Below are 27,539 nucleotides of genomic sequence, written 5' to 3'. Positions count from 1 at the left end.
GGATGTCTTTGCCGGTCCACGTGTTTCTCCCGGTTTTCTTATTAGTGACCCGCGGGTCGGATTATGGATCCGCGGGTAGCTTTGCTACCCTACCTCTATATACGCCCACCTCTAAAGATCCCCTAAAATTGTTTCTTGAGGGAGAAAATTAGATAAATCAGAAATAGCTGAATGAAAATTTCGTCCTAATGCAAAGTGCGAGCTACTTAATTTGGATTTTGGGATGTAACAAGATTAATCATTAACACAATTCTAAAACCTATTACGAGAGTGTATTATTATTATTTTTTAAAAATAATTGGAAATATTTTAATTTAGATTCTAACTTTTTTCATGCTTTTTTAAGGTCATAAAAATTTATAAAGTTGCAAGTTACATAAAATTGAGTTGGCACGATCAGATACACAATTTCTTTTAAATTTAAATGAAGACAATGTCAATTATGGGCATGTTTTGCAATTGTGATAAATAAGAGTTAAAGATGGTCACAATTCAAATAGATTTATTTTTGAAGCAACCAATTTTTATGCATGGAATTATAAATGTTGTATACAATTAGGTATTAGGAAGTAGTGAATTCTAAAATGATGTTACTTTTATAAAATAGATGTTAAAGTTGTATAGGTTTTTGTACGCATTTATTTGTAAATTTTTGTAATTTATATGTATTGATATGATGATATGTTACATTTGTATTATGAACGGGGTCATACTCGCTCACCTTGCAAGTATGTAAATACCCCCTAACACACCACCCCATGTAATCTGAGTACGTTGTGCAAGCTATGAAACTTATACCCCCTTTTTTTACATTTTAAATACTTGCTTAAATAATGGCAAAAGGTTACACGGTTTCCTATTATCCTCCTCTCCATTCTAAAGATGCATACCCCTAACCAAGAATACAAACAACTCTGTAAACCAAAACAATAATGTCAACCAAGTGGACTTACGCAACATTCAGTGGCGGATCCGGGAATTTTTTTTGGTGGTTCCCTCTTAATTTATAAGGTGGTTCCTACGCGTCTTCTATGTATCCGTACACTATTATTTCGAAACTCGGGTGGTTCCGGGGAACCACCCGTTTGTATGCTGGATCCGCCAATGGCAACATTTCATGCTAACCATAGTCGATTGAGGAGGAAGTAGTGTTGTAGATGCCTTGATGGCATGGGTAGATACCATCAGTTATCCAATAGCTGGTCACAATCTTCAATTTTGGGTTGTAGTAGGTTGAAATGAGTTGCTACAAGGGTATTGGCTAATGGAGTGGGTACTTATCGGGTGAGCTATAAGTGCCCTACCCAACCTAAGTACCATTAAGAACAATTTTTATGGTAGGTTGCGTAAAAGAACGAAATCAAAATAGAACGACTTACAGGCAGGTTTTTTTTATCAGTAAGAAAGATAACTATTTGAGATTTTTTTATCATTGTAAGAGACAAGATATTGTGCTTTGAATATGCAACTTTATAGTAGGGCTGGCATATCATGTATACCCGTACACGATAAGACACGAACACGAAACATGTATACATGTACATGACATGAAAACTCATCGTGTACCTATATCCCAAACCCGAACACGAACCTGTTAATACCATGTATACACGATAAGATACAAATCTGTTAATATCGGTGGCAACGCTGCAACTTCAAGGAAGCCGAATTGTCCGAGAATCGGAGATGTGAAGAGGTAAACCGGAGAATCGAAGGACTGCAACTACCAAAGATGTGGAGGGAACCCACCAGGCTACCCAAGATCCGGATAGGGAGAATCAAAGAAGGGTTTTGTGAGCTATCTACTTGATGTTAGATTGGAATGATACGCACAGTGTTCAATTGTTTGATTTCAAAATTTATGGTTAACTATTTAGGGTATATAACATATTATATTAATATATATTGTTATTTTTAAAAAATCTAATCAGATACTGACATGTACTTTGTGGCCTAGTGGTAAGAGCCTTATGTTCTCCAGTGGAGACCCATGTTCGAATCTCACTTGTGTCACTTTTGGGTGGATATTGACAATGAAAGATTTGAGCTAGGCCTTGTGCAAAGGTTGTCAGTTCAAACCCAGAGCCCATCCGGGTTTTCGTCCCACCGGGTGTTATGCCTGAGAGTTCTGCTCTTGTGGTGGCACAACGATTGTCAAGTTGCAGTAGCGGTATGGTTTCCCGGGGGAACGCCCAAGCCAAACTCTGAAGACAGCGTGGGCTCGGTTAAGACAACATAGTCTGCCCAGAGTGGAGCATCGGGGCTCTCCAACTTTGGAGAGTGCGGTAGCCAAAATACAAGAAAGTCTCCGTTCTAAAAAAAAGTAGGTAAACGAGTATTTTACTTGTTTAGATATGAAAATTAATAGGTCGATTCGTGTCTACTTATTTAGTACATAAAACCTGTTAAGACCATACCTGATACCTGTTAAAGTCACGTAAGCTCGTGTAGTGTATTCGAGTATCGTGTCTAAATTGCAAGCCTTACTTTATAGTCCCCAAGGGACATTGTGTGGTGATAAGATACGTTCCCTTTACGATAGAGGTGAAGAGTTTAGAGCATTTTCATCCCTTCTCCTATCTTCAAAACCAAAATTACACTAAAAAAAACATTGCATTTTTTCTCTCATTTTCAATTAAGTAATATTTTTTTTTATAGTTTTATCATTACATTTTCTCTCTCATTCACATAAAACCACTTTCAACAAATATTAAAAAATTATATAGGATGAAAAGTTACTTTTTAAATTTACAAAAAAAATCACTGCATTTCTATCCTCCACTCATAACACCATGAACTACTCTCTATATTAAGAAAAACACCTCTCACTAAATATGGTAGACAGAATCTGAATGCTCTAAAAATCCTGCAATGTGTAAACATATCTAGATTTAAGAATAGTAAACTGTGGTTTTCGTCCCTGTGGTTTGTCCAAATCTGCTGTTTCAGTCAAATAGTTTCAATTTGCGATTTTCGTCTCTGTGGTTTCAATTCACTTGCAATTAAACTCGATCTCACTAACCCATTAATTCTGATCGTTAAACCCGTTAACATGCCCCTCACGTGAGGGGCAGTTTTGTTATTTTTCTCCCCAAATAAACGTCGTTTTAATTTGCAAGCACCCTCACGTGAGGGGTTGGGGTGTATTTGGGCGGGGGGGAGGACAAAACTGCCCCTCACGTGAAGGGCACGCTAATAGGCTTAACGACCTGACTTAACGGGGTTAGTGGAATCGAGCTTAATTATAAGTGAAATGAAACCACATAGACGAAAATCACAAATTTGAAACTGTTATACTAAAACCACAGTTTTGGACAAAGCACAGGAAAAAAAACGCAGTTCCTCATTTAAGAATGTTTTAGGAGTTAGTTTGTCGTAAAAAAAAATGGGTATCCTAGGATCTAATATAAGAAATCATTCATTATTGTTAGAAAATTAAAGAAAAATTTAAAAAAATAAAAGCGCCTTGATTTCTAACAGAAGATATTTAAACGATTAAAGTCAAAATCTAAATTAATATTTATGGTTTCACTATATTTTCTTTACTAGATTAGATCTCGTGCTACACATGGACGGAAAATATATAAAATTTCATATATATGTGCGTGCGTGCGTGCGTGTGTGTGTGTGCGCGCACGTTTGTTGTATATATTTTAATGAATTGTAAAAGACAGATAATCAATCATTATTATTATTATAAGGTATCACATTGTTATTTTCATAAAAAGAACACAACATACAAAGACAAATAGAGACAAATGACAATTTAAAACATAATTCTAAGTTATGTCATACATTTCTTACTTATACCATGAAACAAAAGAGACAAATTAATTAAAACTTCATCATCTACTGAAGTCATAGATTATAAACACTATGAAGCGCAAACATGTAGATGTTGTAACATAAGCTGTGTGTTACAAAAACTATTTTTATTAAAACAATAAAATATTTAAGTACATATCATAAAAAGTGCTAAAAATATAAATATAGCAATGAGATATAATTATAATTTTTATTAAACCGCGTGTTTAATAAAACAATAATATAATCCAAACATCGTGACTTAAACAACTATTTCAATCCAAATATCCATATATCCAATCCAAATGTTCATAAATAATTTTCCAAATCCAAAAAAAATAAAAATAAAATTACAAAGTCTCAAAATTTTAAAAATAACAATGAAAACAATTAACTGTCTTTATTATTCAATAAATGATAATTATTACTATTTATTTTGAAACTGTAACATCCTAAAATTTTTATAATGTTAAATAAAAGAAAGTTATGTTTAGTGATTTCACGTTTTAGTTATTTAATGTCGAGTAAGGAACGGGTCATGGGCTTAGATTACGTAAGATGGGTTAAATGAGAATGGGCCTTGGGTCCGTGGGCTTATAAATACCCATCCCAAGCCCAAGATATCATTTTATTTCCATCTTTCTCTTTTACACACTCAAAAGCACACACATAACCGACCGAGATCCGAAGTCGAGACCCGAGATTTTGCTGGTAGATCTGAGTTGGAAAGGTAAGAACTAATCCCGCAAAGCTAATATTACTGAAAATGGTTAGGATTTGACGGGTTAATCGGACCCGAAACACAACTGCCCAAATCGGACCCCTAAAACGTCGATTTTAGGCCGATTTGATGGTTGGGATTTGTAGGCGCCGATCATACGATTCCGTGGGTACCAAAATCGAGTTTTTTGGCTAAGAAACGAAGGAGTTATGGGCAAACAGATCTGCAGCGCGACAACTTCGCCTTCATCTGGGCAACTTCGCCTTCAAGCGATGAACTTCGCCTGCAAGCTAAGTTCGCCTGATGAACTTCGCCTGCAAGCCAAGTTCGCCTGATGATAAGTTCGCCTGAAGCCAAGTTCGCCTGATGGCAACTTCGCTAAATGGTAACTTCGCCTAAAAGCCAAGTTCGCCTGAGGTTTAACTTCGCCTAAAAGCCAAGTTCGCCTAAGGTTTAACTTCGCCTAAAAGCCAAGTTCGCCTGAGGTTTAACTTCGCCTAAAAGCCAAGTTCGCCTAAGGTTTAACTTCGCCTAAAAGCCAAGTTCGCCTAAGGTTTAACTTCGCCTGAAGCCAAGTTCGCCTAAGGTTTAACTTCGCCTGAAGCCAAGTTCGCCTAAGGTTTAACTTCGCCTAAAGTGAAGTTCGCTTAGAAAATAAATTAAAAACCTAATGGAAAATGTGTTAAGGCAGTTATCGAAAATAAAATTTTTCCAAGCTGACCTGGCAGCTTAACCCCAGCCAGGGGCTCTGCCCCTTGGACCCCGCTAGGGGCTGCCGCCCCTAGAACCCCGCTGCCAGGGGCGCTGCCCCCGGACCCCCGTTCGTTGTGGGTCATATATAGATAGAAATACAAAACTAGTAGTAGTAGTTAATTGATATGTGTAAATATTATACAGTTAGCCGAGCCCAGTTAAAGAAAGGAATTACGATCAACGGCGAGCGTAACAGGATCCAGGTGAGTTTCTAGCCCCATTCCTTGTTATGTTTTCGGGGCTGTGTGCATACTTGATGTGTTGTTAATACATTTATCCTAAGTGATAAGTGTATGCCATATGTGATATATGTGATATGTATGAATGATTGCTTGATGGTACGTGAACGATCTTCGGATATTGCACGTACTGTCAGGTTGTAACGTTATAAATATGGTAAGTATGATATGTATGAATGATTGCTCGATGGTACGTGAACGATCTTCGGATATTGCACGTACTGTCAGGTTGTAACGTTATAAATATGGTAAGTATGATATGTATGAATGATTGCTTGATGGTACGTGAACGATCTTCGGATATTGCACGTACTGTCAGGTTGTAACGTTATAAATATGGCAAGTATGATATGTATGTTTATGTGTATGAACGTAATAAAGTTAATAAAAGAAGGAAATGACGATTGTATGGTTGTATGGTTACGAAAAGGGTACCAAGCCCTAATAATACTCGATGTATGTTGCATGTTGTATGGTAACGAAGAGGGAACTGAACCCTACTAATATTCGAAAGCAAGGGACCAGACCCTTATAATATCTGTGATGTAAGGGACCAGACCCTTATAATATCTGTGATGTAAGGGACCAGACCCTTATAATATCTGTGATGTTAGGGACCAGACCCTTACAATATCTGTGAGGATAGGGACCAGACCCTTCATAATATCTGTGATGTTAGGGACCAGACCCTTATAATATCTGTGATGTTAGGGACCAGACCCTTATAATATCTGTGAGGTTATAGGGTGAAAGGCTCTTTAAAACGTATGATTATGAATGTAAAGAAAGTATGTAAGTAAGAAAGAAAGTATGTAAGTAAGAATGAAGGCATGAGTACTTATGTGTGTATGAAAGAAAGTTATGAGGTTAAGTACGTATGTATGTAATAAGGTATTGTATGGTATTGTATGATTAACTAGAACTCACTCAGCGTAGCTGACTTTTAGTATGCACGCAGGTGAGTAGGTTGAGACAGCTGGCTTGAGTGGAGGACACATGGCAGAAGACTAAAGCCTGGCATCTGAAGATCTGATATGTTTTATAAGTTATGTTTTGATTTTGAAAGACAAGAGGAATGTTTTAAGACATGATTATGAATTGATATGTAATGTTTTATGAAAGTTTTATATTCCGCGTAAAGTTTTTAATTAACTCTGATATTTAGAACTGTGTTTATGAGTAAATCCAACACGCAAGTAGGGTTACCGGTAACGGGGCCTTACAGAAACTTTCTTCAACTTAGGAGTTAGTGTTTAAATTAATGTTCAAATTAACATGTGGAATTATATAAAAGAAAAATTGATGAGTTGGAAGCTTATGTGGGCATGCTAGTTGAATGTTATGTGGAAACCTTATATTGCTTTAATAGTATAGTAAGATTGGATAGAATAAAAAAATGTAGTGATTTTTAATTTTTCAGTATAATTAAAATTTAAATGGCTAGCATTCCCAACTATTTTCTCACTCATTTCTTTATAATTACACTAAAAGCCACTACATTCTCTATTCTGTTTAATTGAATAATATTTTTTATATTTTTATCATTATAGTTTTCTCTCCTCTCTATTTACAACAATTCAACAAATATTAAAAAATAAACATGGGCAAACCAAGTTCCTCAAAATTTACAAAAACTCACTATATTTTCTCTTTTCACCTTATAATTTACACTCATAACCACTCACAACCTCACCATATAATTTGCAAATTACCCTCACATAATTTTAGGGGATGGGTTGAGAATGCTCTAAGAGCATTCCTGATCGGCTCTCCATCTCAAAATCTAAAATACACTAAAAATCACTACTTTTTTCTCTTCTTTTCAATTAAATAATATATTTTTATACCTTTATCAATATACTAGGTTAGACCCCGTATTATACATGAACAGAAAATATATAAACTTTCACATATATATGTGTGTGTGTGTGTGGCGCGCGCGCTCGCACGCGCGCACATGTGTTATATACATTTTAATGAATTGTAAATTACAGATAATCTAGCATTATTATTATTATTATTACATTGTTATTTTAATTAAAAGAACCCAACATACAAAGACAAATAGAAAAAAATAACAATTTAAAACATAATTCTAATTTATGCCACACATTTATAACTTATACCATGAAATAAAAAAGACAAATTAGTTAAAACTTCATCTTCTACTGAAGTCATATGTTGTAAACTATGAAGCGTAAACATGTAGATGTTGTAACAAAAGTTGTGTGTTACAAAAACTATTTTTATTAAAATAATAAAACATTTAAGTACACAACATAAAAAATGCTAAAAATATGAATATAACAATGAGATATAATTATAATTTTTATTAAACCGCGTATTTAATAAAGCATCAATATAATCCAACCTCGTGACTTAAACAACCATTTCAATCCAAACATCCATACATCTAGTCTAAACGTTCATAAATAATTTCTCAAATAAAAAAAAATAAAATAACAAAGGCTCAAATTTTAAAAAATAACAATGCAAACAATTAATTGTCTTTATTACTCAATAAATGATAATTATTACAATTTATTTTGAAACTTTCTTCAATTTAGGAGTTGGTGTTTAAATTAATGTTCAGATTAATATGTGGAAATTATATAAATAGAAAATTGATGAGTTGACAGCTTATGCGGACATGCTAGTTAAATGTCATATGAAAACCTTGTATTACTTTAATAGTATAGTAAGATAGTTAGATTATACATGTAAAGGGCATATATGTGCGTTATGCGATAATTTTTTAACAACTAAAGTGCTTATATATGCATTTTACATGTATTTTACACAAGTGAGTGGCCTATGCGAGCATTATACGAGTATTTTATGCAATTTTTCCCCGAATGATAGATGATCTCACGTGTAAGTCTATCTTATCTGGAGCTATGTTTAATGTCGACTCCTTGACCGCCATAAAATCGTACCCCCTGATGCGCGAGAACCAGATGAAATCCGTAAACCCTTGCCGCATGTCGTGTTCAAACCGGGATTAAAGCCCTGATTTGTCTCTTCACCCAGATGCGCATAGAAATAGCCCAAATGAGAATTGAACCTCCATATCCGCTGAGAAGAGTAGACCAACTAACCACTAGATCAAGTGATCGAAGTTTCTATATGTGTGTATCGATAAAAGCAGTTTTAAGGACTTTGTTTAAAAGCTAAGACAAATACTAACTGTTATCCTTAAAACATTTCAAACATAGCCACTGTATTTAATAAACTATTTTCTTATTAAGTAATTTTTTTAATTTGATTATAATAAAGTCAATTATTAAAAAAATGAAAAAAAGGGGAGGAATTTACATGAGGAGATCGCTCTGGACACATGGTTTGGACCATGCCAAGCTGAGTTATGGAACCTTTTCCCAACCATTCAAATGTATAAAGTCAACCCTTCGGCTCAATAATTCTTACACAAAATTTATAAAAATATAAATAATTGAAAGATTATTACAAAACTAAAAAATTAACTTAATCTGGTTATTGCTTCAATAATCTACCAACTTCTCTAATGAGGATTGTGGCGTTGGTGACTAGTGAACCGTGAAACAACGAGCGTAGGTAAACTTGTATAACGACAAAAATATATCAAGGTTCTTTTAACGTGTGAATTTTTTTTACGCACTTTACTTTTAACTTTATCATTTATCTTAGTTATTGTATTTTGTGATTGTATTGCTCTTATATAAGAATATCCCTTAAATTATGAGGTTATGAAATGGGCATATTGACATTTAAACAATAGCTTTTATTTATTTATTTTTTTTTGAACGGCGACTTTCTTAGTTAAGTGATAACGTGATCGCATTCACGGCCCCATCACCCTCGGTCCAGACTATGTTGACATTATGGGGACCCATGCTGGAACCTAAGGATCATTTGGCATTCCCAGTAAAACCCCCACTCACCCCGCCCGAAGACACGATGGGTTTTATGCATCAGGAAAAATCCGGTCGGCATCATAGATCGAACCCGGGTCTCCCCGTGTCTTCCCATCCTTTGCCTGGCCAACTGGGCTAGCCCAGCTGGTTCAATAGCTTTTAATTATAAAAGTAATGAAATGGGCATATTGGCATTTAAACAATAGCTTTTATTTATAATTCAGTCACTATCCGGGGGGTGCTTCCATGTGCGATTATCGTATCTACTCTTTTTAATTAATATAAAGATGTAATTAAAAGTTTAAAACAATAATGTAATAGTGAATGATTTAAATGTAAGGTTCATCCCTTTAAACATGTTGCCGAAATCCTGAATACGTTTACGACAGGTATCATATTAGATGATACTTATATGCTTACTCGTATTCAGATAGAATATATCAAAAAAAATATCAATAATATTAAAACATAATAAATAGTATGTTAAAATTGTTATAAACTTGAAATTAATAAAATTCTATAGTTATTAGAAGGTTAATTGAGTATTCAATATTTTAACTCGATTGCTTAGGTGAATACAAGATCGAGTTTGGAGTATTTAACTCAATTGTTTAGATAATCTTTAACCACATAAGAACATAAAAGGCGTGTCTGGTGAGACAGTAAGTAATAAGTAACATGTATTTAACATATAATTAACCATATATAAAAATGTATATCAGATGGGCTGGTATAGGTGAGTGAATCTCACTCACTGGTCCTACATGGCCATTTGGTCACCGAGTGAGACACTTGGAACCCCTCCCCCCTCCAATTCGATCATTTCACTAGTGAAATGAGTTCACTGACCATGGTTAGACTCCTCATTTCAATATATATATATTTATTGGGGGGGGGGGGGCGCCAAGCCAATCAATTTTTTTTCGTTTGCCTTTTCTTTTTTAATTCTTTATATTATTAAATAATATAATGATGAAAAATAAAGGAAATAAAAAATAGCAACAGTTGAGAGATAAGATTGAATGATAAAGGAAAAACTGAGTTTGGCAATATGTTAATAAAGATGTGATAAATGAGAGGAATGAAATATACCATTTAGCCTAATCAAGTATGCCACTATAATTATTAATATTGAACAAACTTAATATTATTTGACTAAATTGAAAATATTCTTTGTTAAGAAAAAACAAGAGGGGGACCGAGGGCAATCTTGTCACTGGGCATGTTGGTCCATTCATAGTAGGGGATTATAACCACATAAAATATTCTAATCACCAAAATTATAATTTAGTAACTTATAGATAAAGTGTTCCAAATTAATGTAATTCTTTTTTGTAACTTTAAACTTCATTTTCTTTAAATTTAGAATAATCATTAATTTTGTTTTTTCCTCATAAACTTTTCTTTTATTGTGCTCTTAATTAAATATATTACTTTAGTTGTTTCAATTTTTTTATTATTTAGGAAGGGACCATTTGTGATACATGCACTGATATTATTTGATTCCATACTTCAAACGGAGTGTGAATACTTTAAAGGAAAAAAAGAAAGAAATAAAGATGCATATTTTCTAAATTCGTTGTGTAGCTACCAAGGAAAACAAAATCAAATAGGTTGAAGGATAAACATGAAGAGATAAATGTATAATCATATAAAAGTTTCTAATTTTGTAAACGATCTAAGATGGTATAAGCACTCCATATTATGTACCTCTGTTTATGTGCATACATGGCACTTAAGCCATTCGTACGTAATGTGCACGTACACATATATGACTCTAAATATGTTGTGTTAATAAAATCAAAACAAAAAACAATACTTAAAAAAAATCTCGTTGGGAAAGACATGAACCATCATCCACATAACCCCCTACCGCTCATCATCCTTCCTACTCGCCCCACCTTCACCTTATATGCCAACCGATGCCAATAGAGGTAGGCGATAATGGTGGATGTTGATCATGTTTGACTGAACTAGATAGAGGCAATTTGAGAGAATATGTTAACAAACGTTTGTCTCGTATGCAATAAAATACGTGTAATAAATATATCAAATGATTATTTTTTTACTAGAAAAACTACTATGCACTTCTCATGTATAAATTATCCGAACACTCCTAATCAATACAGTAAATCAGTTAGCAATTGTTTTTTAATTTAATACCGGTAACTTCCTAAGATGTCACCTAGGAGACCACATGGGTTGGTCAATCTCTTCCTATTTTCACGATTGGGGGCTATACATTTGTATCACTTTACTTCTTTGGAGACACCTTTCAAGGCCACGCTCGTGCCTTAATTGATGGGGTTTGTTCACTTTAATCCATACTTAAAAGCATGCAACTTACCCCGTAACTTCTTTCCGTATTTTAATATTTGATTTTACACGCGATTTAATAACTTATATTCATCAAGTGATAATATCAACAGCCGATACAAGAATATGGCTTGAACATAAATAAATAAATGCTTTTGACATTTTTGGTTTTCTCGTGTCTGAAGCTGTGGAGTTATTACTCGAGTTTAACAGGTCATGCATGGTAATGCTATGACTCAAAGATCAGCGAATATAGTTTTTAAAAGATTGAGATTTGCAAATCAATAAGGGGTAGCGACACAGTTTGTTGTCTGTTTGACTTTTGTTTCGATGTAATCACTACCTTGCTTATTACAATTAAAATTTATATAGAATACCAAAAACATAACTTTGCTTAAAAAAATTAAAATACAAACACATTAAAATATAAAATTACTAGAATTATATAAATACATGCTACCATATGTTTTAACTATGATACATTATAAATTTATTATTATTATTATTATTATTATTATTATTATTATTATTACTTTTTGAAAGGCAACTCACATGTATTTATTTCCTACTTGTAAATCACTCTAAAAGGATTATTATACACATCAAGTCCTTAATGCTAGGATTTGACCCATAGTTTTCTCCTCAGAAGATAAGTGTTTTTATCACTCAATCCTATATTGAAACGACCCGTCTTATTTTATCTTACGAGCATTTCACCACTCTTTCTTTAAATTGAATGTACTCCTTACGTTTTATGTACTCCAAAAAATATTATCTTTGAACTTATTTTAAGGATTAAAGGCTGAAACAATAAAATATTCCATTTACTAATGGATTTCAAAGCTTTCAACGCACACCTTTGTAACGTTTATGTTATACGCAAAGGGGTTTTGCTTGATACGCGTCACAACTCACAAACCTTTTTCCTAGCCCTCAAATTACCAAACTACCCCTAGCGTCCATCCATCCCAACTAAACATGACGCATATTTCCGCTGCCACCACAAACATACAGCCAGTTTTCATCTCACCTGTAATTACCAAACTACCCCTAGCCCACCCGATCCGATATATTAATCATATCATCATATCATATATTCATACCAACATTATATAACCAAAGTATTCCGTCACAAAAACACAACGTACTTCAATATGAACGACCGGTTCGGTAATTCTCTCTCTAAAGCCACCGTATGTCTATTACTTCTCCTCCTACTCGCTAGCGGCGCAACCGCAGCCTTGCCCCGTATTGTTTCTTTCCAGAACGGATTCACCCAACTGTTCGGAGGCGACAACAATCTCCTCCGCTCGGACGATGACAACACGGTCCATCTCCACCTTAATCAATACACAGGCATCATCTCTATCTCAATCTATACAAATAAATTTAACGTGCTAAGCGTACAAATAACTAGAATAATAATAACTATTATTTTATAAAATTTGAACTAGCCTACTTCTTTAGCTACCGTGTTCAAAACTGTAGAAGAATAATAATAATAATAATAAGTTTCTCTCTTTTTTTAATGATAAATTGGTTAATTTTATTTGTACTGGATTCTGTTTGCTGATAAATTACTGAAAAAAACAATTTCAGGGGCTGGATTTCGATCGTCTGACATGTACAACCATGGATTATTCAGTGCTAGAATCAAATTACCTTCTGATTACACTGCCGGAATCGTTGTAGCATTTTATGTACGTAACTCTACACCTTTATGTTGACTAATTAATATATATTATAATTACTATTGTTTAATTTATGATTTTATTTTATATATTTTATGTTACTCTAGATGGTTTTTAACTATATTCAACACATGGAAATATTATTCATTAATATAGTTTTGTTTTTATTTGAGTTCTTATAAATATACAAGTAGATATATATAATTCAGTTACATATATATGAGTATAATTTGGTGTTCTTCATGCAGACTTCAAACGGTGACGTATTCGAGAAGACGCACGACGAGCTCGACTTCGAGTTCTTAGGTAACATAAAAGGAAAGCCATGGAGGTTTCAGACTAATTTATACGGTAACGGGAGTACTAGTAGAGGCAGAGAAGAAAGATACACTTTGTGGTTTGACCCTTCAAAAGCCTACCACCGTTATACGATTCTGTGGACTTCTAACAAAATCATGTACGTTACGTTCTTAAATTCCCTTTATTAGTTACCGTGTGTGATTGAAATTAATTATTTTATTATTATAATATATGGATGCATTATCTTGAAAAAGTCAATTACGTGTTAAAATTTGAGACTTGGACTTGAAGAAAAACGGGTGATGAAGAAAAGACACCAATAAAGTTGCATCATCAAGACAATTCTGTTAAATTCTAGCATTTTTAGTTGTTTGATTTAACTAGTCCAGAAAAAGAATAAAATATCTTTCTATATTTTTTGTTTCCACTGTTTAAAAATCTTTGATGGTTTATTTTTATTATTATTTTTTTTCAAAATTTAACTAAAAATTATTATTATTATTATTATTATTATTATTATTATTATTATTATTATTATTGTTATTATGTTTTCATAACCAAACCGGTAATCGAATTTAAAAACCGAATAATGTCACGATAATTTTAAAATAACGTGTGTATTTATTTATTTAAAACAAGATGTAAAACTAATTTATTCATTTACGTAGATTTTTAATGTTAACAAGATACAAAGTTTAAAATGAGCAAAATATGGTAGTTGAAGTAATAAAAGGTCAGCTATATGAGATTTTGAAAGAAACAATAAAAAAAAGTTAAAATTCGGTGAAAACGCATCATCCAGTTCACCAATAATGCGGTTTGGTATATTTACCCAGACTGGTTATACGTAGCATATTCCTGACCCGGTCCAACTACGAGAACAACGATATTTTTCATTATTTGAAAGTTTGAACTAATCAAAATCAAATTTTAGAATTCAAAAAATATTATTCTTATTATCTTTCTTTGTTACAATTGCAGATTTTACATTGATGAAGTTCCTATAAGAGAAATATTAAGAAGCGAAGAAATGGGTGCTGATTTCCCTTCAAAACCAATGGCACTATATGCCACAATATGGGATGCTTCAAATTGGGCTACAAATGGTGGCAAATACAAAGTAAATTACAAATATGCCCCTTTCGTCACCGAGATGACTGACCTCTTACTACACGGTTGTGTTTCAAACCCAATTCAAGATCTTCAATCTAACAACTGTGTCCGGATGGACAAACAACTAGAAAACATTCATTACAATAACATTACACCTAGACAAAGGACCGCCATGAAAAGGTTTAGGGAAAAGTACATGTATTATTCGTATTGTTACGATACTTTGAGGTACCCGGTTCCACCACCTGAATGTGTGATTGATCCAATGCTTAGGCAACGATTTAAGGAGACTGGGAGACCGGATTTTGACCGTAGGCATCGAAGACATTCGAGGAAAAGAAGTCATGTTTTGAGCAATCAGATATATGAGATTCAGGATCAGGATTAATTAAGAGTACTATAGGAAGATTGGTTGTGTATAATACGAGTGGTTTTATAATTTTATTTTCTTTTTTTTACATGAATGGATTGTTTGAATTTTTCTTGTATTTAATATTGGTAATGTATACATATCATAGTTAATGGGAATAAAATGACTCATGCTAGATAATAGCTGGATTATAAAAGACTTCGTTATAGGTAGGGATGCCAATTAGATCAGTATTAATAATTTTAGTTGATACCCGATTTTGAAACTATGTACCATGCCTGTTAGGTATCAAGTATAAGCATACATAGTTTGTTAAAATTAATGGCCAGGATTCTCGAATGCATTTTTTTTTTTGTTTTATATAATATTATTATCAAAGGAAATTAGAATTTTTAAAATTAAAAATTAGTGAATTAATATAATATTGTTTACGGATTTTGCTGGGGTAAAACAATATTATGTTTCGGAATTGAGTGATAAGACAAACTACCACCATTTCACGTAATATGTCTCATGCTTGTAGCATATCCGTTAAAATTTTTAAAACTAATCTTACACCTATACACGCCTCCCGAATACTCCAAGTTTCAGGTTTGCCCTTTGGATTTGTGTTTGTTTGACATTCAAAACTATTCCTCGTCGAGTACCAACACCGCTTTAAATTTATAATTTTGATACAATTCAGTTTTTAAAGCTTTTTAACCGGCCCTGGCCTTTGTCTAGTATGACAATTTTGTTTTTAATGATGATCCATCTTTGGTATTATGGGTGGATCCATCATCCATATGATGAACAACATAATACATTCAATACTCGAGCATCAATAAGTCATAATTGAAGGAATTGTTTTCTATAATATATTTAAACTAAAGTTAAAGTGAGTCGTACTTGAGTATGTTAGAAATAATAATTACACTATTCGAGTATTGTTATCATCAAAGTTGAATACAGCGATTCTAAAGGCTTTTTTTGGCTTTGAAAACGAATTTCGGTGAATTACAATGAGAGCATATTATTATATCACTTTTCAAATTCAAAGTTTGTAAAGTAAATATTTGTTTTTAAAATCCTGTTTGGGAATACGCTTCTGTGACTAGACCCTTCTAATTTGGTTCTAATTCCTATTAAATATATATTAGTAACATATTATTGGAGTAGATTATCATGCATCCATGATGATTGGTAAACGTTGAAGTTAAATCTCAAATATGTAAAGTTGCTCAAGTTTTTCTTAAATTCAAGATAACCCTTAACCTCTCAACAAGAGATCAACTATTACACTAAGGGTACGTTTAGTTTGAGGTAATGAAATAAATGGTGTCAAATGAAGTTGGCCAAGTGAACCACTTTATATTCATATATATATTTTTTCTATCGTTCTACCTCTGTATTTGTCTTACGAACGTTAGTACCAAGTGTTTCTTGGTTCACATGTTTTCCAACGAGTGACACCCAAACTTTGAATAAAATTTAAATGCATAAACTAGAACTCTTTTAGGAATGACAGATAAATATCTTGTGGGTTTGGGTGTACACAATTTCAATTCCATGTAGTTTTAATTGATCTATCAAGTTTGACTTTTTTGTTCTTAGGGGTGGATGCAATAAAGAAGGTTGAAAATATAGGTGTAGACTTGACTAGTAAAGAGAGAAATTTGGTGTCTTTGTGTAACGGGTGATACGTGAGTTTCATGGACAATTTGCCGTTGATGAAGGCATGGACCAATAACTAGTTGGGAAAAAATTGTCAAGGGCGAGCTTTTAATATGACAAAAAATCTAACACGATATTTATGGCATGGGCTTATGTTAAACGGGTATTGATAAATTCCAGGTCGGGCCTATGAGTTCGTTTAGCTAAACGGGTCATGTCCATATTGACACGACGGGTTCACAAGTTGAATTGTTTTAACCTATTGGCTTGCCTTTTCTAATTTTTGAGAATTTGTTTCATCGAATAACTTAAATAATCAGGGAATTTATGCCAAAATTTAGAAGTTTAAAAATAAGTTGGCATAGTTGAAACGTAATTGCTTAATAAAAAATATAACTAAATAAAAATAATATGTAAATTTAGAATTCTAAAGTATTATTATGTAAAAAATCAATTTAATCGAGTTCACGTCAACCATGAATACATTTGAATGCAAAAGGAGATAATATAGATAATGAATCATGATGCTTGAAATGTGAATGTGAAAATACGTTGAAGTCGTTCTTTATGTTATTGTTTTATGACGACGATTTAATAAAATTTCAGGTCATTAACGCCATCAAAATCAGTATTATGCATACAATACAATTTGGGCATTTCCAGTTGGGGTGTAGAATAAAAGGTAAAGTGTTCAATCCTCGTAAATGTTAACATTTATAGCTGCTAAAGAAAAAAAAACTCAATATGGGCCTCTAAAAATCAAAATGGAAAAGAAAAACACCAACTTACAAAGTTACACAACCATACAAAGGCCCATCGGCCATCACTCATACAATAATGTAGCAAAGTTAGACAATATTCATATATGGCCCAAAATAACATGTCTAAATTTTCATGAGAGGCCCAAAACAACAAACTAATACAAATTAACTATTGATCTGTAAACCTACAGGAGTAAATACATTACTAGGTTTTTATTGTCCGGTTCGACTGGCTTTGATGAAATTTTTGAACCGACACGCAAGTACGATTTTTGAAAAAACTAAACTGAGCCACCTGGTTTGCTGCCAAAACAGTTTTGTTTGCCAGTTTGGGCCTGGTTATTTTAACACAGAATCATATCGATCACTAGATCATCGATAGTTCAGTAAAATGGTAAGCTTAAAAATATCAAACCTTTTTTTTTTAAATCATATCATTAGATCTTCCATTTACAAAGTTAAGGGTATGTTTGGGATTGAGTTTGAATGCTGCTTATCAACTTATTGGTTTTTTTTAAAAGCCAGGATTTGTGCCTTTTAAAAAATAGCTTTTTAACTCTTTCAAAAAGCTAAAATAAGAGGGACTTTTGTGTTCATTGAACACTTTTTTAACTTATTGGCTTTTTGAAAATAAATAAGCCAATAAGTTGTTTTCAAACTCGGGGGTGTTTGGGATTGCTTATTTTAGCCAACTTATGATTTATACCTTATTGAAAAGTTAAAAAAAGTTGTTTGGGATTGTTTGATATGCGAGGGGATAAGTTGATAAGTTACAATATTGCAACTTATAACTTAAATAAGTTATAAGAAGGTGAAAATAAGGAATCCCAAACACCCCCTCAATCCCAAACATGCTCTAAATAAGTAAATATCAACTATATTTTTTCTTATCATCTTTTTTTCAACTAACCAAATTGATCAAAGGCCAAGAGCCCAAAAGGACATCTAATATGTGACTAATAGTTAGCATACTCTACAATCACTCTAAAAATGACTTCAAAGTAACCTGGAGGACATAAACAATATGACATATACTGATAAAAATACTTAGAAAAAATTATGCAAATCTTGAGGAACCAAATGAACTTCAAGATACCCTAAAACAGAAATGGTTGCAGGTTTGCAGGACATTCCAAAATGACATTTACAATTCATTGCTTGAAGCTTATGTATCCCCAAATTAAATAACATAAAACATATTATATTCATTTTTTTAGCAACCTCTTTGCAAACTTAAATCTGCAGAATCAATAATAATACAGTATAATGATCCCATAAGAGCATACAGAAAAAGTTAATACAATTCATAAGTGGGAGAATGTCTAACTAATAACCAATATGAAACTTAACTAGGAGCTAATAATAACCTAACATTAGCTACTTTCAGTAAACTAAATGTGATTGAAAACAAATGAAACTCACAACATTCAAGTTCAAAACAAGAAACAAAGGAAATAATTTACAGCAACTATGATATAAAAACCTGCAAATGTAGACATTGATTCCCAGCCCTGCATTAGGATCTTTGACCCTGCACAAAGTCAACAAACCTATCATAATCCTATCGATCACGTTTCTTTGAATATATGTTTTCAAAGTGAGTATCAATCAATCAAAATCACATAAACAGTTGCTTAGAAACCAGAGTGTCCATTGTGTCGGGTTGACGAGTTAGGGGTTGATGGGTTGAAACGTTCAATCCGAACACGACCCGGATTTATATTTGAGTAAAAAACATCAACCATGATGATGCCGATTCCACGGCTTTACTCAAATGGCTCACGAAACTCATAGTTTATTCATAGACTTCATCTAACCAAAAGGCTAGAAACGAACCGATAGGTTCAAGAACAAACGTTCTTTACAATATTCTCAATATTCAAAAACTATCTAAACAAAAGACACAACAACCATATTTATAAATAACAATAAACATAACATTTGGACCGGACCGATTTAATGGGCCGGATGCTCCTGCATCACATAGCCCACACACACTTGAAAATCATGTAACCCGAACACATCATGTTTACCCCAGTCATCTAAAAGTGCCAAACAGGTCGACAGGTTAGGGGTAATAATCAAGTTGTAACATGTTAATTAAGCATGTAAATGAGCCGAGCCGAGCCGAACCTAGCCCAAGCTCGGGTTGTTTCGAGCTTTATTACTTATTAACTAGCTTTTATTCACTTAAAAGTTATGCTTTTTGTATATAACGTAATATATATTAGTTATTTTTATCATAATTTTACATATAATAATAATTATTATAAAAATATATATATTTAAATATTAAATAAAATTTATATAAATACTAAGCTAGTTGGGTTCACGAGCTAGCTCAACCACAATTAGTGGGTCTACTTGTTTAATAAAACAAGTTAAACACGCCAACCTAAACACGGCTCATTTAAATAAACTACCTTCTTTTTGGGAATGGACCCAATGACCCAAACCCCATCCTTGGGGTTCCACTCTTGATGAACCCGTAACTTACTCAGCGGGTACGCAATCTTCTCACCCGAACTCTCGAAATGCACCAAGTATTTGGACCCCAAGACTTTAATAACCTTCCCAACCCACCACCCGTCGTTCGCGTAAGCGTCAACCACCTCGGACAAACCAAAGTCCGTGGCCACAATCTCCCGCGGCTTCGGTCGGATTTTGTCGGTGGACACAATCTCTCTCAAGGGACCTGACCGGTCGTTTTCGACAAGGGTTCGGTACTGGACGATGTAGTCTTTGTTGGAGATTGTGGAGATTATGTTTGCTGGGTAGTATGAACCCTTGAAACCATCTTCTTTGTTTAAGACTTCTACTTGATCACCTCTTTGAAACGACATGTTTTTTTTGCTGAAAACCTAGAAGTTATCGAGTGTAAGAATCAGTGAAAAATTATTAAAGAAACAGAACATGAGAAATTTTACTTTTACTGTTGGGTCGATGCGAATAGTGAAACCCTATTTTTTATTTACGGTTTAAAGAATGAGATAAGGTGACGAAAATTGAGCGGTGGATTTGGGGCCAGCTGGATGAATATGTGTAAAAAAGTTAAAAAAGTTATAAAATCCTTATAAAACTTAGCTGTCGAGAATTCTCAGCCCTTCTCTCATTCAAATTTTTATAATCTATCAATATATATAAGGTTTTGTCTCTTTTATTACGGGATTGTTTTACGGTTTTCGTTTATAATATTTTTATATTTTATTTATTTTAATTTTATTTATTATAAGGAAGTTAATAATATATTTAGGGTTTTGATTAAAGGGTTTCACAAATAAATGAGATGCTATAACCCGTTTAAAAGCTATCTGAGTTTGATGAGACCCATGAACCGCTTATCTTTTTACTATAAATTGTTTCTTAATTATAAAAAATAATATATTTTTTTAATCGGATATTAATGTGTAGGATATTCTTACTTTATAAGATTTTCATATCAAATATTTGGTAAGATTAATTTTTAATTTTATGAGATGTTATAACCTGTTTAAGAGTTATCTAGGTTTGGTGAGACCCATACCCGGGAATTCAGGTCAAATGCATTAGAAGCCTCCATTTACAAATAAAACAATCTGATAGTTTGAGAAGATGTAGACGGCGACGGTGGCTGCCAGAGAGCTTGGTGGTGACCGCCGGAAACTTGGTGGTGGCTATGAAGGAAGAAGAAGAAGGGTGAGGGAGAATATAAATATATATTAAGTTTTTTATTGTTTTTGTTTATTTATTAAAATATTTGTTTAAATTTAATAGGTAAAATGACCAACTGCCCTCATGTGTAAGGCAACCAGGCGAACACACAGCGGAACGGAAAAGACAGTCGGAGCAGGGATTAGGGTTAAGGTCCGCCATTAGTGATTGTGGTTTTAGGGTTTATAATGTATTTATACTCATGCTAATTCAATCAAACGGCTATATTTAATTACTACAAAAGGATGCTTGGATAAGGCGTCACGTAGATTTGGTATACTCGCTGGAGTAAGTTGTTAGGACAGCAGAAGGTGTACGGTGCAGTGGGGGTAGGGGTATGCAGTGTCGTTATTTAATTTTATATATTTTCTTTAATTTGTTTTCTGTTTTGAATTTTGATTTTGATTGCATATAGCCATATATACACAAATACATATATATCTGACTATCTGGGTGGTCCTTTGGAACCATCTTGGTTTGGTAAATGTTATTAAAATACAAGAAAACGAGTATGTATATTCATTTTGATGGGTTTATATAGCACCCACAATTCTAATCCTACTCAAGCTATGAAACATAATCAAACTATACTTCTCCTTTATTTAATAATAAATAAAAGATAACTTTCACACCAAATTATTCAGCTTGGTCTCTGAACTTTTGATCTCCATCAGACCGCTTCTTGAGATCTTCCGTACCACCTTTATATTTTTCGTATTAACCATTCGGGTCCTTCAAGTTGGTGTTGCTCCAAATTTTACATGTATGACCTGCAACGATTATCTGTACAGAACTCTAGAGAATTTGAGAAAGCAACAAGTTGTAAGAGTTCTTAAACAGACAGTTCTTTGAACCTAGCTAAAATTTGTTATCAACTCAATAGATTACAAACCAGTTTTTTACACAATCAACACAGGCTCTTCAATCAAACATGTAAAATTGGAGATTGATTAACTAATCTTAAACTTGACTACCGTATCATTTTGTGGGGGGTGGGGTTGAGAGTATTTGTTCTTTGTTGTGATTTGTGTTCCTTCATATCCTTATTACGTATTTTGTTTTGTGGCATTTGTTAGTGGATGCTCCTAAGATGTCATGTACGTGCCTGTTAATTTGTATTTGTATAGTAATTTTTATTGGAGATTAGTGATAGTTTGTTAGGTATCCAAAATTTTTTGTTATTACAGTAATGGGCGTTTTGGTGGTTGATATCGGATATTGTTTCTTTGTTTTAAGTTTTGATGAAAGTAATTTGGTTAGTATCTATATCATTGTCAGTGATTTATGTAAGATTCAGGATTCATTTATGTTGCTTTTGTGGTGGGTTAGTCGGTTTGTTATTTTAGTATTGGTGGTTGATTTTGGATGGACTACCAATAGTTGAAATTTGCCAAGTACAAGATGTAATGACTCAATCTGTTTGTTATTTGATTCTGTGACTATTAGTGAGTAGGAATCACATTTTTAATGGTGTAGTTTATGCTAATCAAAGTTGTGTTCATACAGTTTACATGGATGATGTAATGTGGTGTATATAGGTGTTAAAATCCGTTAATGTTGTAACGAGAGTGCAGCTTTCTTCATCTAGACGTTTATGTTTTCTTTTTCTCTTTTCTTTTTTTTTTTTTTGATGCTTTAGGTTCGGGGTTTCACGTATTCATTGCAGCAACTTTATCAGCAGGAATCGAAGGTATGTTTTTTTGCAACTAACAGTTTACGTTGTATATTGTATGTTGTTCCTGTGTGCATTATATTTGTGCCACTTGGCAAGTTTTTGTTCAATTATTAAAACGCTTTATTCTTTATTTAAACAAAAGGATAATCAAAATTAGTAAACGGTTTCATAACCGACTCTTCTTTAAATATGTCCCTCTTATTATGAATTAATTATTTATTAATTAATAATAATAATAATAATTAATAATGATGTAGCATTGTAATGTAATATTATTGTAATTTTTGAGACTAACAATGAAAGTATTTTCACTGGACATGACTCACATGAGTGCATATTATTCTTCCATGAATCATCATCATTATTATTATTATTTAAAAAATAAGATTATAGGACTTAGCTTAAAGAATCAGTGCTCGGTTTTTATCATTTCAATATTACAGTAATCTTTATAATTAATCATATTATATATACAAGTGTCCAGTTCAAAACTAATTTGAAGTAAAAAATTATAAGAATTGCATAAACACTTATACATCATGCATTAAAAATGTAATCACATGTAGTGAAAAAGAGTATATATGTCTATATTTATGCCATTTTGCAAGTTTTTATTTTTATTCATTAAAACTCTTTTTCTTAAAAAAAATAATCAAAATTGGTAAATGGGTATCTCGTAAGCAACTCTTTGTTATAAAACAAATTTTATATTAATTTCCATACAAGTTATAACACACATGCTGACTTTTCATATCTGACGTAATTGACTTTCTCCCTAAATAATATCATACGCAAAAAATTACAGTTTGAAATCTTATCTAGAGAATCATAAATCAATCACATAATCTCAAGTTATTCCATCTATCAATCACTTTTATGATTTCTCCAAAAGTTGATAATAACCCTCTTAAGGCTTATGATTTGTTTACCTATTTGGATTTTGGTTGAATTTATGATAATCTAGGTTAACGTCTTAAGTTTTTACAATACTATTGAATTTGTTAGATAGTATTTTTTTTTTCTAATTTCTATCACTATATATGTGTTTTTATTGATGATTATGTTACATCTGTTTATATCAATGGATCTTTGAACCCATAGGGTTCCCATTTAATTTTCAAATTGAAAAAAGTTGATGAGACTTTACAAACTTAATAAATTTGATGTAAATGTTACGTTTTGACTAACTTTGAGAACCGACAATGATGCATTTGTAGAGCATGTCTACTTTACTGATATACCTGATGAACTGCGTAATAATGTCTTTTTTATATCATAAACGAAACTGTGTTACAGATCTATGTATTACTTCTTATTTGTGTAACTAGTTTATCTACAAACTCAACGTACATTATTTCTTGTAAAGAGTATATAAGTAAAATAAATAGATGTATTTATTTATGAATAATCATATGTATTTCATAGTTTAGTATGAGCAACTTTTTTGGTTAAGATTATATTGGGTTGTCCATATTTATCATAGTCATCTGATCATCTTTTTGATAGTTTTTCATATTTTGTTTGTAAATCAAACATATATAATTTAATGTTACTAACATAAGTAGATACACCTCTATAAACTTTTTCAATAGGAACAAATTTCTTTAGGGTTGTCATGTATCCCGAAAGACTTTATATGAAAAACATGTTAATACATTTGTTCTTTTATACTATTTATGAATCAAAATATTTGATTAATGATATTTTTTTCTTATATAATTTAGGTGTTACCAGCTAGCTGGCATGCACAATCATATATAAACAAAAAAAAATTTGAGTTTTGATAACTTAATCATGATTCTTTTTTTCTTTTGTAATTTATAATTTATTCAATTTTATAAATCTTTGTATTCATTTATTAAAATCAAAATATCATCTATCCAACCCGTGTATCACACGAGATACATATATAAACAAACTTTGTTCAAAATTTTAGTTTTTAAGAAAAACAAACAAACAAGTACTCTTAAATTATTAATTTATTTCATTTTAAATTATATAAAATTAAAAGTAATAAATACTATATTTTGTTTAGCATGTTATTCAAATCATAAATGTAAAAATGGAAAGTTATAAAGATCTTATTTATTTATTGATGAGTCGTAAACCAGTAGTGATAAAAGAATACAATATGCTAAAATATTATTATAACCATTTACATTCATGATTCATTACATAATTAGTTGATACTTTCCCTAACACCTCCATCAACTTAGAAGCGGAAACCACCGTTCCCGGAGATCAGACTGATAAGAAAGCAAGAACAATATAAGCACAAGAACCAAACCAACACCCCAAGGAACCGAACCGGTCTGTGATTCGGTGTCCGATACAAAGAATAGTGATCTGCCAGTGGAGATCAGCTGCAGTACCACCAGTAACAGCACCGGTGAAGCAATGAAAACCAACTTGAGAGTATCAAAGAAACCCTCAAACATGGGCTCGTAACTGGAGTATAATGAGATGCTTAGAAGCATGAAGAGGATTATTAGGAAGAAACATAAGTGAACTGGTAGAGAAGATTCGGACGACATGTTTGTTTCTTAGGGTTTGTGTGATGTTTGAGTTAAGTGGAAGTGGTGAAGTGGGGTTGGTTTTATAGTGGAACATAAAAGGTTATCATGTGGCCATATAATGTATTTTTATGGAATTAGTTGTCTAAAAATCGGGACAAATATGATATTATTTTTGCGTTACAAAATACCCTTTGGAGTTAATAGAGATATATGATGGAGTTGGTTATGATTGAAATGAAAAAATTAAAATTAAATAAAATCAGAATGTGTCTCGAGCAAGAAATAAAGTTTTGGATTAAAAAATAAATCAAAATGTGCTCGAGCAAGAAATAAACTTCTGGATTAAAGTGGCAATTTAGGTCAAACAATGAAAACAAAACTAATTGCGAATTTTTGTGGGATAGGTACCATGATTAACTAGGCACATATTTTTTTCATTTTTTCACAATGGTCTATTCTATTATGCATATGATTTTTGCATACCAGACACAATCAAAATAAAATGTCCTGATGATATAGTTCGTGAGCCTGGGCAAGGTAGAATCACCAACATTAACATGGCTATGACAAGAACAATTACACGCAAACCAGCAGTATCTTAAGTAGTATTATATTTCAACCTACTTTTAGCTTAATACAATTTTGTTGAAAACTTTGAGTGGAATCAGTGGATCGGATATATAAGTATTCGTTTATAATTGTATAATGTCTATAAATAAGAGATATTTGATATATTTGTATTTACTAATTTATATGGAAGAGATCAAAGAAATTGATTAAGCATTCCAATTGTTTTTATCATGAGGACATCTTGGCTAAGTGGGATGCATTTTTATTGGAGACTATTCCAATTCTTTTTTCCATGTGGACATTTTGGTTGTTAAAATTTAGCCTGTAGCATCTAACAGTTGTTAAAAAGGGAAATTTTTTAAAATAGCCCATCTACAAAATAAGATTTCAAATTTGTCTCTTAAAATTTAAATTTTCAATTTTGTCTCATAGTTATCTCGTCGTCGTCGACATGTTGGCGGGGAAGAGGAAAAGGCACAACGCGTTAATAAAAAACATGTAACGCACGACAAGTTATGCGTAACGCATCGTCGACCCTACGTTAGCACCGGAAACGCATCGTCGACCCTACGTTAGCACCGGAAACGCATCTTCAACCTTGCGTTAGCACCAGAAATGCATCTTCAACCCTATGTTTTGTCAACAAGTTGCCGGCCATGAAATCCGGTAAGCCGTCACCGGCGATGTGAACACGGGCATAGGTATGGCAACCCGGCATTGACGTCGTGAACAAGAACATGTATAACAAATCGTCTGCGATGAAATGGCCTCGATAACACATCGTAGACGACCTATTCTGGCCAGATTCCGGCCACGTGTCGTTCTCCGGTTCGTTTAGTAGCTCGTCGTCGGTATTCCCTAACATGTCGACGACGACGGGATAACTATGAGACAAATTTGGGATCTTGAATTTGGAGGAACAAATTTGGAATCTTATTTTGTAAATGGGCTATTTTTGGGATTTTCCCGTTAAAAACATTGTATTCCAATTGAGAAGAACCTAACAATATTTTTATATCTTTAATTTGATTAAATCTATTTAAATATTTTTAAAAACTAGTTATGATCCAAAGTTTTGAACATGTAATCAGTTTTAGAAAACTTTTTAATGGTTTTTATTATTTTACTACTCTCAGTGTCTTCCTTAAATCATATAAAAAGTATTTTAAGGTTTTCAAAATGATATAAAGCCATAGTTTTATCTCAATATAGATTTGGACCACGACCCGCCGGCCTTAGCAACATTTATGAAGCTAGAAAAATCGTAGACTGGTCCTTGTAGATGATAGAGTAAACAGTTGTATTTCATTTCAAAAAGACAAAAATATTGCTAAAGGATTAACAACGTTTATAGTTAATAATTTAGTTTTAGAGTTTCAACTCAATGACACTAGAATGATGCTATGTATGTTGATTTTCAATTAAACAAAACAAGTGTTTCAAACGTTTTTAAAAAGTTAGATTGCTGCCATGT

General features: G+C 32.6%; 1 protein-coding gene and 1 long non-coding RNA gene across 2 annotated transcripts; one reads left to right on the top strand and one right to left on the bottom strand.

The window, feature by feature from the left end:
- The first annotated feature begins 12,879 nt into the window (after positions 1–12,879).
- LOC143571185 (putative xyloglucan endotransglucosylase/hydrolase protein 30) lies at positions 12,880–15,276 on the top strand. Its single transcript, XM_077056676.1, has 4 exons — positions 12,880–13,082; positions 13,326–13,426; positions 13,666–13,874; positions 14,699–15,276. The coding sequence occupies exons 1-4, from the start codon at positions 12,881–12,883 to the stop codon at positions 15,216–15,218; spliced, it is 1,032 nt and encodes a 343-aa protein (XP_076912791.1). The 5' UTR covers position 12,880; the 3' UTR covers positions 15,219–15,276.
- A 3,624-nt stretch (positions 15,277–18,900) lies between these two features.
- On the bottom strand, positions 18,901–20,260 carry LOC143571177 (uncharacterized). Its single transcript, XR_013142053.1, has 2 exons — positions 20,038–20,260; positions 18,901–19,145 (listed from the first exon to the last, which is right to left on the bottom strand). It is a non-coding gene; the product is annotated as an uncharacterized LOC143571177 (long non-coding RNA).
- Between the last annotated feature and the right edge of the window lie 7,279 nt (positions 20,261–27,539).

This window comes from Bidens hawaiensis, unplaced genomic scaffold (genome assembly GCF_021521415.1).
Source record: "Bidens hawaiensis isolate Kalapana, Puna unplaced genomic scaffold, B.hawaiensis_p1.1 tig00025206_1, whole genome shotgun sequence".
Taxonomy (NCBI): Eukaryota; Viridiplantae; Streptophyta; class Magnoliopsida; order Asterales; family Asteraceae; genus Bidens; species Bidens hawaiensis.
The sequence above is the reverse complement of the archived record's forward strand: the minus strand, read 5'-3'. Positions and strand labels throughout refer to the sequence as shown.